Source organism: Myripristis murdjan, chromosome 1, assembly GCF_902150065.1.
Source record: "Myripristis murdjan chromosome 1, fMyrMur1.1, whole genome shotgun sequence".
Classification (NCBI taxonomy): Eukaryota; Metazoa; Chordata; class Actinopteri; order Holocentriformes; family Holocentridae; genus Myripristis; species Myripristis murdjan.
Window position 1 is genome coordinate 30459763 of NC_043980.1, and position 21157 is coordinate 30480919.

Consider the following 21157-nt stretch of genomic DNA (forward strand, 5'->3'; position numbering starts at 1 on the left):
ATTATCGTTGTAATTTGGGTGTTGTGGATTACGTCATACTTATGAAATGAAAGGAAATTGCTGCTATTAGTGTAGCTGTATGATGATGATGAGAGTGAGTATGATCATGATAACTGCACTGTGGTAATCATTATGTCTTGGTGGTAATTGTTTTGTCTGATTTAATTGTGCAAATTTGCAGAGGTCTTTCTAACTTTAGGGTCTGCAGTGAATATGGTCCCCCATTCCCATACAGCATCAGTGTCTCAGGCTGGTTGAATTATTGAATTTCAGTTGTCAGATAATGGAATAAGAAGGAGGTGATACCAACAGAATCATCAGCCTTTGATTTCCTGGCATCTCTTTGACGTCTTTTGAATCTTTCATGTGCATTACAGCTACAATTAGCTGTTATCGAACGTACAACAGTACATTATAAAACAGCACTGTGCAGCAGGCACTACTTGACTACATTGGACATTTGACTAAACTCTCCTGATGGTCTTTTTCTGAATTTGTGCTTAAACCTTGTGCATGCATATCCAGCTATACCTTTATCTAATTTGTGTTCTGTGACTCAAGCAGGAGGAGGAACAAGGCGCATTCAGTCTGTGGCTCTGAGAGGGACAGAAACCCCTCTAGCTTGGTCAGGCTAGTAACCAGGCTGCATGCAGCACACTCGGGGAAGCAGAGGCACTTGCTTGTGCAGCAAGTCCCATCCCCCTCCTTCCACTTTCCCTCTCTCCCTCTTCTTTCCATATTGTCCTCTTGCCCATTTCCCTCAGTGTTGTAAATTACAAACGACACAAACCTCCAGGCCTAATGCCCTGCCATGGACGCCTTCCAAGCTGCACTTTTTGGTGAGCCAAGGGGCCGGCTTCATTGATAACACCGGGCACACTGTCTGTCTCTCCATTTACTGGCAAGAGGAAAAGCCCAAGACGGGCCCTTCACAGGCCCAAAAGACACCAGCACTTTTCACAATCAGCTGATGGAACGTACTGTCTGAGCCTCTAGCAGAGCTCAGCAGTGAGAGAGCAGAGACATTAGTGGTTCACTTCAGCTGGCTGCAGAAAACATATCAATAATGGATGAAACAGCATAGTAAACGATTCAACATTTACACATGATACTTTATCTTATACACAGTCTTAAGATGTGCTTATTAATCGCGAGTTTCAGAACTGGAGAAATCTGTTGACACTAATTGAGCCTCTTCTCTTAGGACATTTGCAAAGTTTCACACCAGCGTTTTTGTTTCTGGGAAGCTGGCACCAGCCAAGTGTTAGCACTTGTTAGCAAAAGCTAATGGGGGATGAAACTGCCTCTGCATGAGCTCCACTTCACAGCGCTACATTGCTGAATTGATATCAAGGATGAGAAATAGAACACATGTGAGTGGACGTGTTTGATTTTGCAAGTAGTGGTTTATTAGTGATTAATAAGTTAGGCTTTGAAAAATCCATGACATTCTCATTACAGGAATTAAAAATGTCATGCACCGGTGCTGCTACTTGTTGGGAGCTATTTAAAACATGCATGGTTCAAATTTTAATTAGACCAAGTTATTTAAGATCTAGCTGGTTCTTGGCATAAGTGACATATTTTACCAACACCTTTTGAATACAGATGTGTGTGGAGGTGGAGTGGGAGAGCGATCATAAATTCACTGCATCTCCCCAGAAACGTTACTTTGTAAACTGAATGCACTGTATATACATTTGTGATCAAATTGATTTTAACAAATGAAGTTAATGCTGCTTTGAAGGTGCTGTCAGAATTATGAGAGTCAGCCTGCACAACACAAAAGGGGCCGGTTAGTCCTCGTGCACAAAGCTGTTTGGCTGAGATCGTTCCACGCTAAGCCAGGTAAATCTGAAAATGCTGTTTTGGTCTTCCATCCACAATACACCACAGTAGTGTTCTCAGATCGTTTTCCAAAAGCCCGCCGTCTGCACTGAAAAGCCCCTGGATACATGAGCATGCACAAGTGTGAGCGAATGACCTGCGCATGCTCAACATAGATTTTGACCTACAGTAGATCAACATGACAGCAGTATTCTGAAAAAAGCTCTTCTTCAGCCTCTTCAGAAAACTCTTCTCCTGCACCCACCACAACGTAAGACCCATATTTCCAAATTTAAAAACATTGGAGAGTGTTTTTGAAAAGCCACATTTTCACAGGTAGGAAACACCAGCTTAGTGTGGACAGAAGAGTCTTGCCCCCATAAATCAGTGGCTCATCTGTTTCTTCAATTTTTTAGTCACTATAAATATCTATAGTGGGCTAACTGCTCATGTATAACTCCTTCAGGACTCATTAAGTATCTTAGGCAGTTTGCTGTTGCTGCTGCAACCAAATTACATCAAGGATCCAAGCATCCAGCATTTTTTTTTTAATGTATGTTCGCTAGAGTAATATACACATAGTATTGAAGTAACTGTAACTTAGTAGTACAGTGATTGTGCATACATTTGACTTGGACAGTTGATGAATGGACACATTATGTGTATGGTTAGGTGGAAAAATGGGAAAAATGGCAACGCTTTAGGCTGGTTTCAGGTTATTTCCAGCAAGTGCATCACTACAGCAAGTGCACTTGATTTGCACTCCTCTTTAAAGGCCCTTTTGGAAATCCCCATGTTTAGGGAGGTTTTAATTGATTTATTAATCAAATAATAATTGGTCCTATTTTAACTTGTCGTCAACAGTAGGTTGTATCGTATCTGTCCATCAGGAATATCAGTTGATATTCAGTGTGTACACAATGTGCTTTGGTAGCTTAGAGGTCAAGTCTACTGACCCTACCCTCGCTCCTCATTTTCATCAAAATGTGAAAAACTGCTCCTTGAAACTCAAAAGTTGCTACACATAGGTAATTCTATCTTGTGAAAACAGGGCCAGCATGTGCGCTCACTAAAATTACTGTTTCATTCCATCACAATCACTTAAAAGTTGCACATTTAAAACTTTTTTTGGGTCCAGTTATTAACTCATTTGTGCTGCATTGAGATGTGCGTGGCCTAGCAGGAGCTAGCTGCTTGGTTGAGACATACTCCAGGGTGTGCCTTGTTCTCTGCTGAAACCTTCAGCCAGTCATTAACCTCCACCTTACTTAGGTTCTGTTCTTTGTACTGTCAATCATAGATGCTCAAAACAAAGCTGAACAGAGCCTGTGAGCAGAATTTGAATGCGCCTGGAAAAAAAAAGTTTCTTTGAAGTGTTTTAATATATTTACAGTACTTTTAAGTGAATGAGCCTGCTGGCCAAGGACTCAAAAGAGGGAGTTACTAAAGTGTAGCAACTTCCAACTTTCAAAGAGCAATTTTTCACTTTTTGACGTAAACTTTTTTCATTTTTCAGCATGAATGGTGGGCTAATCAATTGAGGCAAGTTAGCGTGACTATGCCATCAAAGCATATTCTTTACACACTTACAGCCAGTATCTGTAATGCATAGATACGATCAACTGTAAAAGGACGGTCCTTTAAGGTTGTACAGCTAATAGATATAACTACAATTATTACTGATCAATCTTATAACAAGAAGAGTGAACTAGAAGTAGAGTGCAGATCTCTGCAAGGCGCGTCTCCCCTTCTCTGGACTTTAGGCTATATGGCTCTGCGCTACCCTATGTGCTGAGCAAATCTCTCCGTAAAACTCCCAAAGCCTCTCGAGTGTAGCTTTTTCTTATTCTCTCTGTATCTGTTTCAGTTTATTACACACATTACACCAGTGGTTCAGGAACCTGTGGCTTGCAAGCCATTTCTTGCCAGAAGTCCCATGGCTTTGACAGATTCGTAAAGAGAACAAATTAAAATAGCAAAATTCAAAATGACTACTAAAGGTCTCTCCCTTTCTCTCTCAACACACACTCACTCACACGCACACACGCACACAAACGCACACACACTCACACACACTCACTCTAAAGACTCGTGAAGATTAGGCAAATAGTCGCCTGATGTATGAAACGGTGACAGCTGTTTTACTCGTGATTTTCTACAGTGGAGAAGCATCAGGCTATGTGACCTATTTTAACCCCGCTCTGAAACTTTTTACATTTTTTTTCCCCAGTGTATCTGTTCTGTGTTCCGTTGACTTTGTCAGCAGTGTGTAAACTCGACAACGCACAATCCATGTCCTGGATTTTTTCACCCGTGGTCAGAGCGAAGACGGCCACATTAGGGTATAAAAATTGAGCGAGCTAGACAGTAAGTGAAGGTGAGGGAACAGTGTATATTAACCCTGGAAGAGAGAGAGAGAGAGAGAGAGAGAGCAAGGTTTTGAATCACTGCAACCACGAGAGGTTCTTCATCATACAGTGATAACTGTGCACAGGAAAGAATTCAGGTTGATTGGCACATTTGTTTCCAAGATTAGCCATGGATAGACAGATAGACACACACACACACACACACACTGGCAGAGATGATAATGGTTGTTTACAGCGACTACACAACAAATATTGACAGTTTGGAACGAAAATTATTTTACAGCCCCACTGCATGGTATAGTGACCATTTCACTGGTTTCAACTACTTTAAATGAAATTTAATGTTTCAATATCATTGATAAGCCAGCAGGATACAGTGATTAATGGTGGAAACTGAAATCACAGCTATACTCAATTAACTGGGCAGTTTTTCAGGCCCACTGGAATGCTTTCACTAAGTCATCGCGTAAGTCATTACAATTGGGAGAGCTGTCCATGTTTTCCATGTCATAGTCCAGTTCTGTGTGGGAGAACGTACATGTGAAATGTGTTCAAGAAATGCAACACTGATTATATTTGTTTGAAAAAAGAATGACTATGCATGTTCAGAATTCCTGTCCTGAGATATTGTGTAGGCCCTTATGAAAACAAATTCATTAGAAGTGAGTAATAATGGATGTTTATAATGAGATGATTCTGACTTTGTGAGCAATGAAAGAAACAGCAAAAGATGTAGGATGTTCCTGCAGCTTTTATTTTCTCCTAACAGTCCACATTCTCGCAGCTTAGAGCACAAAGCACGGGAGCTTTTTCATTGGTACTTAGCTCATTCTAGCTTTAAGGATTTTGCCTCGGCTAATTGTTTTTATTGAGGTATTAATTATGAGTTACAAAGCTCTAAGTCCTCAGTGCCAAAAATGTGTGTTTTCAGGTGTTTGATTGGCTTTCTCTGCGTCACATGTGAAGAGTCCCTCAAATGGTATGACTGCTGTAGTGACAGAGCCATGTGACATGTTATTGTATTGCTGATTTTGTTATCATTTACTTCAGAAGCTTATTATTGAAAATAGATCATTTGATGGGTATTCATTTTTATGAAACTTATTCAGTGGGTGTGCTCATTAAAACCACATGTCCCATGGATCAGTGATAATGGAGGAGCAATTCCCTTCAGATCACAATGTGTTAATAAAGGATTAAGCACAATATGAAGTGACTTAAAACAGCTCTTGTTAAGTAGCCCTGAGACTCACCAAGGGCTTTCTGCTCTTTGCAGGTAAGATGCAGTAGATCAGCATTACATCCCATGTTGTATGATAAAAAATATGCTTAAGAGCTACTATAAGTTATCTTTATTACATATGAGTGATTTACATTAAAGATAATACATGTGGAATAATCTTTAGAGGTGTTGTTGTGCGTTTTAAGCCCGGTACACAACATGTGATACCTCAGCAAGTTTAGGCGTCCCAGACAGTACCAGATAAAGTGATTAAGATCAAAAAACGGCATGTCATTGCTCACATAGTGTAAGAAGGTCAGCGTGTCACATCCCGATCTCCAAACCTCCAATCAGGGACCCAATCATGTACGCGCCTAAGTATGCATGGCCCATGCACACGTCTTTGTTTTCATCATTCCACCTGTGTGTATGAATGTGCACACAAAAATTGTGAGCCAGCTGATCAGAAATTTTGGTTGTTGCTGTCTTCGTTGCTACTAATGCTCAAACATCCACACTAATGATCCACTTGGCTTTCCATCTTGCTCAGTATAGTCCCACGAGGACCCACAAGTCTTAAATGTCTTGTAGGTCTGGCCTCGCAGGACTACAAATCATAAACTCTTGTTGTTGCCTCAACCTAAAGAGTGTGCACTTTGATGCAAGATGGGATTCGATTGCACAGCAAGTGTGAGATGTATTGTGCCCCTGGCCTTAGCTCATTTACTACAATTGATACTTGTATACTTTACATTCTCCTAAGTATGCTGTATTGTTTTTTCCTGCTTTACAGGCAGTCAGTCCTTTCCATTCATATCGGGGGAATGTGAAAGTCAATTTGCAGCAACCATATTTGCTTGATACAGGTAATGAATCACAGTGAACATCCCACCCAGGTTTATTTTTGTCCAAGTTACTTTATTGTGGGTTGTGTAATAATTTAGCATAATGACACACTAGTGGGAAGCACCGACATTTGAGTGATCAAAATCAGCTGCTGAACAGCGTTGCATTCACACACTATTTGGAAAACAAGAGGATTCCAGCCACACTTGTAGGTGAAAGAGGAGGAAAAAAAATGGATTGCTTAAGAACCAATGCATTTCGGCATGTGGTCTTCAATAGGGTTGCTGGTTGGTTGCATTGGCTTTTAACTAACATGTTTCGTCTTTTACCTGCAGCTGTGACTGAAATCCTCTCATTTTTCAACTGATCATAATTATTCCATGCACTTTGTTGGTTTGGGTGAAGGTGTGCCAGATCATCAGTTGCTAATCACAGCTTATTTAAGTCAGAGCCTCTAAACCAGAAGATGAATGAAAAGCAGACATGTACGACAAATGATGTGGATTTGGCTGCTACTCCTAAAAACATTGTTATAGTTAGTAAGATAGGTAGCTAACTAACAAGTAGGAAATTTGTTTTTCTGATGGCTTCAAAGCACATGAATACACCATGTTTCCGTCCTTTCTCTCTCACGCAGAAACCCTCAAAACACAATGTACGGATAGAATATTTCCTTATTGCTTCAAATTCATTTCTGTAATTCATTTCTGTATAGTTAACTGTGTTTGTAATCGTGGCTTGGCGCGGCCTGTTAAAAAATGGTTTGTTTATCATAAAACTGGTGGACTGAGGACACTTTAATTCACACAAAATGTAAACGTTAAATGTACAATACAATTTTCTTTTTAATGTGTTTTGTCAACTCAAAGCACCTTCAGTCTTTGCCATCCTCTTTTGATGTGCTCACCATTCAGCAGTTACAGCGCCCACATAGCGGAGCAGCACCTGACCACAGATCCATTCATTTATCCCCACCAGTTTCCCATTGATGCCTCTCCTTATGACTGAGGCCCATTGGAATCTCCACTCAGGGGAGCTTTTAACAACAAACACAGCCAGCTACGACAGCAAGCTGCTTCTCTGAATGAACAACAACGCTATTCCAGCAGTGTGTGTGTGTGTGTGTGTGTGTGTGTGTGTGTGTGTGTGTGAGTATGTGGTGACACCCCACTGGCTAGTAGCAGCAGAGTGATCTTGTGACCAAAAGGCCCCTTAATGATGGTTAGGAGCTATGAGCAGACTTAACTTCTCTGCATTACCCTGATTAGTCCATATCATGCTAACTGTATTGTTTGGTCAAAAGCAGCCAAGGTATTGCAAAATGACTAAGAAAGCATCAGTCACAGATCACAAACACAGGCTTTGAGGCCACCTTGCCTCAACATGTGCTATGTGTTGGTTTACGGGTTACTTGAAGTTAATACTGCATTTCCCATAAACCCTGTTGTTTCCTGTTGCCGAGAAGATCTTGCTGCTTTTCCCCCCACTGTTGTTGTTTCATGTGGATTTGTTTTGAGGAGCAACAGACCGGATATGAGATGAAAACAGGGTGTCATAACGGTCAGTATGTCTTCTGACCAGTTGGGTTAATATGAAGCTCAACTTATGGAGTTATAGCAGTGGATCTGTAATCAAGTTGTGTAGTACTTTAAAAGTAACAGGCATGAGCCCTCGGCTGCTGGTACCCTGCTCAGTTGGTTAGTGTTATGTTATTTATACATTTTGGCCTGAAAGCACTTTGGCCTTCTGCTTGACGAAATGTGATGAAGTCACCAAAATTGACAGGGTTCATTCTCTGGCGAGCATGAATGTGCTTTTCAAAATTCATGGCAGCTTGCCCAGTAAATTTTGAGATATTAAATCTAATGTTTTGGCATAAGGGTGGTGTTGGAGGGAAGGTAATGGGGTCATCAGGGTCAAGAGGGATCTTCCTTTGGGTTGTATGAATGCACTCACTAACAAGAGCAGTCAAGAGACAGCAACCTCCACAGCGCTTTAGAATCCCCACACCAACATAACACACCTAGCTGCTTCATTTTGGAGATACTGCCCAAAATGTAAAGGTTGACATTTACTGTGACCTTGACCACTGACCGAGATGCTCCAAAATTTTATCAGCTCCTCCTTCACCAGTCCCTCCATGCAGTTTCATCCCTCTTTCATCCCTCCATTAGTTTTGGAGTTATCTTGCTAACAGACAAACAAATAAATAGGGACAAAAATGTAACAAACAGATGCACAAACATATGGAGGTAAATGCCATGGCAATCAACTAATTAAATTTAGTGATGTCTCATGCAAATATGACATTTTGGTCTGAGGGAAAGGTAATGGTGAATTTAATGGGGTTCATTCCTTGAGAAGCATGACTATATTTTGCAAATTACTTATTAACATTTAACCCATTACATATAGAAATGTGTTACCAGATATCAGTCAGTCAATTAATTGGATGTTATATCTTCTGTGAAAAGTTGACATTTTGCCCTGGGGGCGGTGCTAGAGGAAAGGTCATGACATCACCAAAGTTGACTGTGTCTATCCTCTGGCATATGCCTATTCCAACCGGAATCTTGTGCCATGTAAACACCTTAATGCCCTGTACCGGAATATTCAGTCACGACTGTGCATGCTCGATTCACAAGGAATCCTGGGGCATCTTTGTTGCTATGGTTACTGCAAGCGGGGAGAACGACATGGCGAGCAGCATGGCGAAAAGCAGCAAGAACCAGGAGACTGCAGTTTGCCTTCAGCTAATGAAAGACTTAAATATCAATGAGTATATCGATGGGAGAAAACACAGAAATAGCGACAGCCTCTTCTTCTTCTGTATTTCTGGCAGACCAGACGCCTATACGTGTACTGCTGCCCTCCGCGGCTCAGTGTCACTTTACGTAAGAGAGTGGAATATGCCGAAACACGGGAATATACCAAGTAACATGTAATCGGAATATTCCAATTGCCGCAGCGCATATAAACACCTTATTTGGAAAATGACCTTAACCAGAATATTGACCCGAATCAGAATATGGTGTGCATGTAAACGTATTCAATGTAAAATGCCGTGTAGAAAAGACAGAGGTTGACATTCTTCTCAGTGATGGTCTTGTTTGTTTGTTAACATTATTGGGCAAGTTACATTGAAAATGCAATATATTACATATTGGTAGTTACTTTAAGATACGATATAACATAATAATTAAAGCACATGCTGAAGCTCAAGTTTACTTCGAGCAACATTGGCACCGTTCACCTACCTTGAGATGGTTTTGACGGGAATTTTGCTGACAAGCTTTCTAAAAGCTGGTGATTGTACTGTTGACAGGTCTTTGACAACATACTCTGCCACGAGCCTCCTCACTTCTTGTGGGTCAGGCATCTCCATGGCAGATCCAGAGACACCTGACGTCTGTTGCTGCAGCTTGCTCGTGCACACGTCCTCAGCCTCTCCTCCTCTGCTTGCTTGGAACATCGTTTCTCTCAATTACTTGTGCTATTTCTCGCTGTGGAGAGTTCCCTCGGCTTCCCTGGACATAGATTGCACTTGACAGTTATTTTCTTGTTCTTTTTCTGTGATAAACTGAAAGCAATGGAAATATTTTGAAAACACAGAATCTGACTCTGCAACCATCTCAGCCATCAAATTTCGGCAACAGGAAATTCTTTGGATATTTTTTTCTGTTGGTGCACTGACAAATGTGGTAAAAAATCAGTAAGACTTAATTTCAGTTGGTAACAGAGTACATCGCTGTATGAAAATTAATGTGGTAAAGGTACAGGTAGGACCCTTCAATCACTGGTGGTGGTTGGTGTAAGAGGTCATGCAATTTACTTTGTTTTGTTATTGTGTAGCTTATTTCAGTAATATAAGTGAAAGGAACTTTAGACACAAAAACGGATATAATGTTGTAATGTAATATTCCATGTTTCAAGTTCCTTTGATGTTATTGGTGGTCACGCCAGGACTGATTAGGTTGCTTTGTCATAGACTTAGATTTGTCTTTAAAAGTAAGCATTAGTGGAATACTGTGAAGTAAGAGACACAGTGTGATGTTAGAGACTGTGTGTGTGTGTGTGTGTGTGTGTGTGTCTTCTTGATATCAGCACAATAAACACCTCATGTGGCACTTTCCTCTCCTGTGTATTTATAATAGCAGGAAAACCCTTTAATCATAACATTCCCTTAAATTCTAATGCAGCCCTAGCTACAGTATAGCTTTTTTATCAGATGTGTATCCAGGGATCCAGCCTAAATGTTTGTAAGTGGAGACACTCTAAATAGTTGACATGTAGTGGCTACCAGCATCAGGGGAGCATGGCTGTCCGTGTCAATGGAAAAATGGGTCAAAATGGCTTGACTGGACTGGAAACTATCCATTTTTTTTCACTCGAGGTAGATTTGGAATAAAGACAGTATCCAATAGGTTCCCATCGCCCCAAGATTACACTATATTTGTCAGCGCTCAAATATTTGGAAAAATAGGGGGAGAGCAAGAAGGGAAGGGGGGCTGTGATGAGTGTCCACAACAGATACTGACCCCCCCGCCGCCACCACCACTCCCACCCTGACTCTCCAAGCCTTACGCGCCTATTTATAGGGGGAAATTGCGCTATGGAAAAATATGACAAAGCTGCATTCCATAAATAAGCTGGGAATGGTGGAAAAGAGCACACGGCTTAGTCTCTGAAGGCCTGAGTGGAGGTTCTCAGGCCTGGCTTGGGGATATGGGTGGACGGACAGATGGATGGATGGATGGTTTGCTGGTTTGGTCCAGTGCATGGTCAGCTATCTAGAGTTGGACTACTTGGTTGGTTTCATCCTGGGCCATAGGCAAAATGAGCCCATCTTGGTTATTGCTGCTCAAATAGGCATGAAGAGAGTATTTGTCCAAGCTGCTTTGATGACAGACACTTTAGTACACTGGTTATTAAAATTTGCTTTGCTGCTATACATTTAAAAGCACCTCATGTTTTCTGCAACCAGGGTCTAGTATATCTTGTCATACCTGCGTTCATCCTTTTCTATACCGTCTTTTCTAAATCTATGAACTCAACAACATATTTCACACTGATTATGGCTCTCAAATTACATATTTAATAATCTCATCATGCTAAATTATGATGTAATGTTTTCTGTGCATGTGTGTTAATTATTTTCCCAGTTAGCAAAGATCAAATGTCTCCCAGACTTTTTGTGTGTGTGTGTGTGTGTGTGTGTGTGTGTGTGTGTGTTTGTGCTTGTGAGTGCATGTTTGCACCAGACTTTGTTTGTGTGCATTCTCATCCATTCATAGCCAGCATATTAATACACACAGATGAATAACTGTATTGTGTTGCCAAAAGTGTCTCCTCAGTTAGATGAAGCACTTCCTGGTACCGAAGTCATCTGCTGCTTTGTTGTCAGGGAAACAAAGTGATCCCCTGTGTGTTTGTGTGTGTTCATTACACATGAAACTGCATTCGTATGTCCAAAGACAGAGCCGTTATTCTCAGAAATGCCTTGTGGATGGAATATGAGAACCTTTTCGTGATGAAAAATGCCCAGTTTCTGATCAAAAACCAAACCAAAACAACAACAACAAGGAAAACTCTGCTTTCTTAATGGATGAAATTGAAAGTGAATTGACCCTGACCCTGATGTGTGCAGTGTGCCTGTGTGCTGGTCTACCCAGCATGCACTCAGCCTCAGCCCAGCTAGACGGCCCCAGATGTCAGGCAGCAGTGGTGGCTTATAGGACCCCAGACGACTGGCCCTCGCAAGGACACGCTTTCCCCGAGGCCCGGTGCCAAGTTCCAGGCTCCAGCGGTTCAGAGGGTCAGCCTCCCCGCTCTACCTCCAGTCCCGCTTACAAAACCCACTGCAATAATGGCAGCTAAGGAGCTATGAATAAACAGTCTGTTGTTGTCTCGTAGCATATTTATGGAAGACAGAAGCTGCATTTTTTTCTGTCTTTGGAGCCGTATTTTTTCTTCTTTTTGTGGGAAAGTGGAAAGTATGTACTCATCTTGTGGGACAGTGAGACAAAACGATTTGGAGTGGAGCTACTGTGTGAAAGGACAGAGCTTCTGTGTGTGTGTGTGTGTGTGTGTGTGTGTGTGTGTGTGTGTGTGTGTGTGTGTGTGTGTGCGTGCCTACATGCATGTAACAGAGTGAGGGAGAGGCACAGTTAGAATACAATACAGAAACTAAATTAGAGGTTGAGGTGGAGAGGTTGATTACATGGCTATAGTTTTAGTAACTACAATGTCTGGATGCTCATTTTCATAACATACATCCAACATCCACCTGCAGTGACCATCATGCCACCAAGACGGTTTTGGTGCACATCGTGGTCAACCACTTAAATTGACATGTGGGATCAGGCAACATTTACATTTGATGCAGCCAGTGTGATGGCATTACTGTACACTGTGTAATCAAAGTGTATTTGTAGTGTGTGACTTGAGCTGATTCGCAATAACATCCACAATGAGTGTTGATGAACTCACATTACTGAACACTGATTGATTGATTGATTGATTGATTGATTGATTATTTCTTTTGGAATGCTTGCAGTTTAAGTCAAAATTGTCAAAATGTTGTGATGTCAACAATTTGCTAAAACACTTACTGATAGATTTTCATCAAAAGTTAATAAATTCTTTCATGACACATTGTCAATTTGCTTTACATCAGGAGATCCTCACATTTTTATGACTGTTCCTGCAATGAGACATGATATATGGCTGTTCCAATTCTAAACACTTTTGAGCATTTAAAAGCATCTAGCTGGTTATCACAACACCATGTGACCAGTCAGATCTATACTTGCTCACCAGAGATTAGTGAGGCCTTGTCCATCAGTCCAGCTGCCTGTCTTCAGTATGGAATAATAATTTCATTATTTCCAGCTTCTGAAAATTTTGTGAATCAAACACAATCTGGGGAAAGTATACAGTTGTAGTTCTGTTCTGATAAACACTGCAGATTTGATGCTGTTGCAGACCTTGTGCCATTCATATTATTTCTAATTGTGAAGAAAATATATGCTAATGTAACTTTGTTGACAGTCATTTTTCTCTGTCACTATCAGCATAAACCATATTGACCACGACCAAGAACAGATCAAAGTACTGAAACAAAGTTTTTGTTGTTTCTGTTGAACTGCATTACAAGTTGTCCTATCAATAAGCCCTTTGTCAAAGGCGTAAATCAGTCTCTGAAATCTGAATTTTTATTAATGTCATTTACATGCCCGTTTGTTTAAAACCAGCAACTGATTTTAGATATTTAAAAAAATTTGTCCAATAATGTATCAAATGAATTTCCTTGACAACACGCAGGATAGTCTGCAGGAAAGATGTCCCCCTTGCCTCCCATTTCATGGAATTTGTGAAATTCCTGTCTCCTTAGATTGTAACCCATGGGACAAGTTCTAGAATAAACAATATTAAACTTGGGATAAACATGTTTGTCTCCGTCATTTCCATTGAACAGCTTCCCATTCAGTTATTTTGTGTTTGTCATTCTGTTTTTTACTAGTGACCTGTGAGGCCTCTGTTAAAAGTCTTATGGCAGGTCATCTCTATAGTTAACCTCAAGTAAACCTTCTCAGGAGAAGGGGGCGATAGAAAGTGCTCTTGGTGTGGACAAACATCCTGATAGGATTAGCTTAACTTGTCAAACAAGTGACTTGTGCCATCACAGTTGTGTGCTTAAGTGTGTGTGCACGTACACACACTAAAACATGGCGGCTTCAGGAAGAGTGATTTACCAGAGTGTGCAGGTGTGTAGTGTGTGCTTGTGTTTGTATGTGTGAGTTTATTGATGTCCTCCACCTCTCCCTATCAGTTGGCTTACACAGAGGTGAAAGGTCAGGCCTAGTATTGTGACAGGAAGATGAGGTCATGTTGACACACATTCCGATTGGTTGTTCATTTTCCTTTGATAAAACTCAACCTGTCAGGACCCAATGATTCACCCATTATATATTTATATATACATACATACAGTACAAACATGTGAGTCCCCAGACCCCGACCAGCCGCCACTGCCTATGATTGTCCACAATTTCATGATTCCTAATTTTGGGAGAATATGCAGACCTTTATAGGGTCAGGTGCTTCTCCATGTGCAAAAATCTAAAAAGGCAATGTGACAGATACATATTACCAAGAAACATGTTGTTCTTTTTTTGTACTAAAGCAGATCAAGAAATGTATACAGAAGAAAGGGATGATATGTCTTAACAACAGTGTTCCAAACTTGAACTGGTTCCAGACTTTGGTGCCACCAATATTGAAGTCAATGGCATGGGGACTGCAAATCCTACTGAAAGCCACCATACCTCCGCTGTTTGAACTTTGACAGGACAGAAATTCAATTATATAACAAAACACTCTTTACATAATGCAACTGGTGTTTGTTGTCCGATGTTACGGGTCTCAAAACACCAGGATTCTGTCCAGCAGCTACTTAAAGGCTTGTCTGAACCCAAACTCAAGCCAAACAATACTAATATTAGCCACATGCTAATTTAAAAAAGTTCAATCCAATATATCAAATATGAACTAGTTAGCAATAATTCCAACTCCTGGCTGGGGCACTATGCAGAATAATTGACAGTAATGAAACTAAAGACTTGTTACCAGACTAAATGACATTTAAATGAACATTTATTGGCAGTGAAGACTTTTGAGGTTTCTCTGTTCTGAAACTTAAAGTTGGAGGCCAGGTGTGAACCTTGCGCTGGTGGTGCCGATGCCATGGAGTGAAGAGCAGGAGAGGGAACGGAACCACTGCATGGAACCAAGCATTGATCTGTTTTCGCTGTGCTGTGCTGTGCTGGCCACTCCGTTTGCCATCCCCTCCCCTGGGCAGTTTAGAGTAATTGCTTGCTCAAGGACTTCTGAGGCCTGATTGCTGTAACCCCACTGAGACTCCATTTGCATTTGTCCTAGTTAAGCCCAACCCTAAGTGATAAAGGAACATGCTAAAGATGTCACTGACATCTCAGTGAGGACAGGATGCCTCTGCTGTTCTGGGACACTAGTTGGCAACACCTGCATATTGCTGGCCAGTTGCAGTTTTTGCTAATAAATAAAGTTTCTGTTGCTTACATTAATAATATTAATAATATTCTCTTTAGGGGTTTACTAGGTGTAACCTGGGTGTTACTGCGGTCATCCGGTGTGTATGTATTGTAACCACATCATCATGTTCACATCTGTTCGGTTGCGATGAGAGTGCTGGTACAGTATTGATGAAGAAGTGAGCTGCAGTGCAATAAAACACACTCGGTAATCAGCACAAAAGCCCTGTCAATCTGTGCCTGCCTGCACCAAGCAGTCAACATCAGCCGGAACAGCATCCGAACAGTGAAGTCAGTGATCTATCCGTCCTCTCCACAAACAAACACAGGCCTACACCTGCCTGCGTACCCGTGGAGTCACGCGCTCACATGCACATGCGCGCGTACACTCACACACAGATGCCCTCCATTATTTACACCCAGGCCTATCTGCATGCAAACGACTCACTCCAAGACAATCTGATCACACAGTGGAGGCTTCGCCCGGCCTGTTCGTTCGCTCGGTGAGAATATCGCCTGGGCCGAATGGAAACTTCATTTTGCAGGGGCTAATATTAGCCCAGGCCTCTGGAAAATTCCTTTTAAATGATCACAAGCTGAGAAAAGGCAAAGAATTTGTTTAGCATTTTGCCTGACAGTATTCTCTGTGTGCACGGCAAGTTTTTTTTTTCAGATGGTACAGCACACAGGAGGGTCCTGGGAACCCAGATGTGGAGGGAGGGAGGGCTAAGGAGGTTCAGATGATGAACTTGGGGCGAGGGACTGTTTCACTGTCTCTGTCTCAGTGTCTCTGTGGCTGTCTGAACATTTGCCTCTGTCTGTGTTTGCTAACACTTGTACATGTTCTGCTACTGTATCCTGCATCCCTTGTTGTGCCATTAATCAAGAATCACTTATTCAAATCACTTTTTTTTTTTTTTTTTTTACGCCTGTTGTATGTAAGATCTGAATTGGTACATAGCTGTAATACATGCCACAAAAATGTCATTGTAAAAAGACCGACATGATATTTGAATTGATTTATCTACAGTTCATACATGTTTCTGTGGCACATGTCATACTGATACTGATAGTAGGTGCAAATGACATTGTGTACCCAAGGCTGTGTGCTTATGTCGGTTGACCTATTTCACACTCTAAGGTGGACCTTTACGCTCGTTATCACTGTGACCGCAACTTTATAACCTGTGTGTGTGTGTGTGTCTCTGTGTGTTTTTGTGTATGTATGTATGTATGTCTTGTTAGGAAAATCCCACCTGGCCATAGTTCAGAGGGTGAACAATGAGGGTGAGGGTGACCCCTTCTACGAGGTTCTGGGTATTGTCACCCTGGAGGATGTTATCGAAGAAATCATCAAGTCAGAGATCCTGGACGAGACTGATTTGTACAGTAGGTTCCCCTCTCAAAGCTCGTGCTGTACCTATTAGCCTGTCAGAGTAAGAGCTAGGCTAAAATCTATGACATGGTACAAACCAATTCAAGCTCACTGGTTTAGTTGCATGTAACTGCAGTGACCATTCAGCGTAACTCATCTTGATTTTCTAATTCACGTAGCGCAACTATGAAAATGTATTAAAACATCCAATAAACCTATTCTGCCTCCTGTAAACTCGTCTAAACTCCTAGTCAATCAGTGGATGTTTTATGGTGTATATAAAAGACCTACAAAGACTTGGACCAGTCTATGTGTTGTTTGAAAACATATATATATTCAAGTAATGCTAAGAATGTGGTAAGCTAACAGTGTAGCCCCCCAACACTCTTTTAGTTCTAAGAAGGGCGCCGCAGCTACATTTCCTGAAAAAGCAAGAGCTTTGGGTAACTTCAGTTTAGTCACCCTTCAACCCCAGACTACTAGCTCAGTATGCGTGGAGTGGAGTGGGTTGCCCTTTTCTTTCAAAAAAAAAAAAAAGAAAAAAAAAAAAAAAAAGTTTCAGGTTCTGTCTTACACCAGATTTTTATTTTCACTCCTCAGCTGACAACAAGACAAAGAAGAAAATCACCCATCGGGAAAGGAAGCAGGATTTCTCGGCCTTCAAGCCCACCGACAATGAAATGAAGGTTAAAATATCACCTCAGCTTCTGCTGGCTACCCTGCGTTTCTTAGCAACAGGCAAGTGGGCTGCGTTGCTGCTTGACTTCCCCCAGTGTGCCCTCAGCCCCTCACTGTGGGGAAAGTGTGTGTGTGTGTGTGTGTGTGTGTGTGTGTGCTGTTTTCGTGTGGTGTTTGTTTGTGTGTGTATGTGCTTTGTGGAAAAGTGGGTGTGGGGAGGAAAGAGTATGTGTGTAGAATGTGTATCTGTGTTGTGAGTGTGTGTTTGTGTGAGTGTGACAGGGAATGATTTGATTCGTTCACAACAAGTGTGTTGGTATGCATGTTTGTGTGTGTGTGTGTGTGTGCGTGTACGCGCATGTGCATGTTTGTGAAAAGGTGCTAGGCCTCTCGGGAACGCGGCACGGGATGTTCGCACAGGCTGCGTGCAGATCTCAAAAAACACGGGCGACTATTTGCTTGCGTGTCATGAACCAAGGGTTACATGTTGTGATCTTAGCCCACAGCTTTAAAAACACCACCCTGTTTGCTTACACTAGTTCCTCAATGACATCACTTCCAGCATTTTTGGCCTATGATCGGGGTTCTCACAGAAGTCGACTCACTTAGTGTAAAATGTGAAATATTTCACCCGCTTCCCTTGGGAAATGGATTTCTAAACAGGCAGCAAAATATCCAAGTCCTACTACAGAAGCAGAAGTTGACTATGCCGTGTTGCAGTTGGATTTGCTTTAGAACTTTGACCTAGCAGCTAAGCATTGATTAAGAGCCCTCTAAAGGCTATTAGAGAGTTTAGTTCCTGGTGGTGGAGCCAGCAGCCAGCTGACACATATCGCTGCCCGTTCGGTGGCCGAAACTGACCAGTCACAATCAGGATGCGTCATTTAAAAGTTAAAAATGACTTTCGATCCCTTTGGCACGATTCAAAGGGACTCAACTTTCAACCCAAACTCGTTTCCAGGGACGGTGGAAGTCCTGAAAGCAGGGTTCCCTCGGGTAGTAAAATATCTGCAAAGTCACTGAATTCTTGAAAAGTCTCTTCCAGACAGAAAAAGTCTTTGGACAAGTCACGGCATACCATTCTGATAGCCTCAGCAATTAGTTATTCATGACATGTAATAATTAAAACATAGTAATTATTTTCTGTTTTGTTCATGTTATGTTCACTTTCCCCGCAGAATAAAACAGAACGATAAACTTTAATAAGACCTCTCAATGTGAAGTATGTTGAAAAATTTGGTCAAGAATAAAAAGCTCATGTTAAGTTTTTGTAGGCCATGGAGAATCAACATTTTGGTCATGGGAAGACAATGAAAAAATCAGGGAATTACTTTTGACATAGAGTGGGAACTGTCCCTTTCCTCTCTGTAGAGGTTGAGCCGTTTGGACCAGTGCAAATGTCAGAGAAGATTCTGCTGCGCTTGTTGAAGCACCCCAACGTCATCCAGGAGCTGAAGTATGATGAGAAGAACAAGCGGGCAGCTGAGCACTACCTCTTCCACAGGAACAAGCCCGTGGACTATTTCATACTCATTCTCCAGGTTCGTGGAAACACAGGGGGATGAGCCGAATTAGATATGAAGAATTTTGTTCCAAAATAATATCCATCCTTGACCCTACCAAATCATAGTAAAAAAACTAACTCATTGATTGAAAACATCAAAAGGGTTTTCATAACTGTTTGATTTATATTTTAGAAATATTGACTGATGAAAGACAATTAATTAATTTTTTTTTTTTTCCTGAAAATGGATCAGCTATACTCTATACCACTTTGGAATAAAGCTCTTCATGTGGTTTTGAGCATATACTTAGCATTCGATTTGTCTTAGCCAATGTTCTGCATTTAAATGGCTTTTTGGTGAGCACTTGTTTTATTAGTTCAAAATGAGATATACAAAGGATATGCAAGGAAATCCCAGTGGTAGGACTACTATCACTAGTTAAGTCCCTCTAGAGTTGGTATTTTGGTCATCTGCGGTACAACAATCTGTGTAAAGGCTTTATTACAGCAAGAGCTAGACGTTGGATCCCCAGCGGGACTATGCATCCTGAAAAGGCATGCATGGTATCACTGGAAGCAGTGCCAGCAGTGGCACTTGTTCATGTTAGCTCATTAAAGCCAGCTCATTTGTAAAAATTTTTATCATCTCTTGGGATTTCTTGTCTAAGTACATGCTACACTTAAAAGTCCACTTCATACCATTCAAGTGATGTGTAACAATGTGAGGTCATTTATATTCCCCTCTAAAGCGACAATCTGATACAATCTCTATTTTCTAATATATGACTGAAGTTCATTAATTTATATATTCCCCTTATCAGGATTTGCCACTAAGTCAATATTTGTAGTAGCCCCGGATCAACTGAGGTCCAGGTTGTACAATTGCAGGGTCAGTGCCCTTGAGACTTGGCTAAAGAGAAGATTGGGAGCTATTAAACAGAGTAGGGATTTTCTGCAAGTACTAAAAAGGAGAGGAAAGGGGGGAGGAGATTTGCACTCCCCTCACTTAGGCATGATGGATATGATTGAGTGGCAAAAGAAGGCGGATGTTGAGTGGGGTGAAAATGTAACTGCAAAGCACAAAGCTGAAGCAAAACTTCATTTGTTTAACATTCCAGGATGTCAGAGGAGACAGCAACCAACCTGTATGTGGTAAATGGAGGAATTAATACCTAAAGAACCATTCAAAAACCACTGAGAGTAAATTACAAATGATTCTTTATGATTAAAAAAAAAAAAAGACAGTCTGAAAAAAAGTGGCTTTAAAGGACCATACCAGTGATTTTGAGTGTTTGGTGCATTTACAACTTTTTCACAACATACAGTCAAAAGCGATAGTTTGGATTATTACACACATATAGTGTTTGTTGGATTGTGTAAGTGCAATACATCCACAAAGTTTTGTTCATTTACTCCTTCCCTGTCATGAGAACAGCAGCTTCACTGGGAACGTTTTTCAAAATGAATGAAGTAGGCAGAAACCAGAAAACAACACGAAACCAAACCAAAAGTAAACGTGCATTGTTGAGCATCCTTCACAACAAAATTTCAGCTTTGTACCGCCGCTCAAAATCATATTGTTTTCCGGCTTCCATCTACTTCCATTCGTTTTGGAGCTTCACTCCCAGTGAAGCTCCCATTCTCACGACAGGGAAGGAGGTAATGGACCAAACTTGGTGGATGTGTTACATTTACATAGACCAGCAAATACCACTATTTTGTGTAAAAATCTGAACCATCACTTATATTGTACTGCTTCTGCAACTAACAAAGTCATTGTGATACATAAACCACAGAATTGATAATTGGCTGTATAAAGCAAATTTTCCAGAAGGCTTTCGGATCCATTCAGATCACTCCACCAAACTTAAAGTCATCAAAACACAACAGTGCTGCTGCTTTTAGGAAAACTAATATGGACAACTTTATCATGGTGATGGAATACTGGAGTGAGGAAACTCTGAAGTCTTTCAAAATTCATTTTCATATTATAGTGGAATAAATATGATATGAAAAAAGATGATACTGGAGTTCTAAAACATGACTGCTTGCTTAAGGGAAGGATTAGCAGTATATACATTTTGTGGATATTATGCTAAACATGCAAAATCATTGATATGGTCTTTAACATGATGAAACACATGATGAACACAATATGAAAAGCGTATCTATCTCAGTGTAACGCAATGGACAAAAGTATATTTCAAATATGTTAGCTATGTGCTGTGCAGCACATTTACTGTACAGTATGTCACAGAGCACATG

The 21157-nt window shown here is 41.1% G+C and overlaps 1 protein-coding gene across 2 annotated transcripts in view; it reads left to right on the forward strand.

Moving 5' to 3' along the window:
- cnnm2b (cyclin and CBS domain divalent metal cation transport mediator 2b) overlaps nucleotides 1-21157 on the forward strand; it is a 39668-nt gene that overhangs the window by 8983 nt on the left and 9528 nt on the right. For both annotated transcript variants that reach the window (XM_030065468.1, XM_030065476.1), the window contains exons 2-4: nucleotides 16581-16724; nucleotides 17311-17448; nucleotides 18760-18929. In XM_030065468.1, the coding sequence (XP_029921328.1) occupies nucleotides 16581-16724; nucleotides 17311-17448; nucleotides 18760-18929 (452 nt within the window). The remainder of the gene's footprint in view (nucleotides 1-16580; nucleotides 16725-17310; nucleotides 17449-18759; nucleotides 18930-21157) is intronic.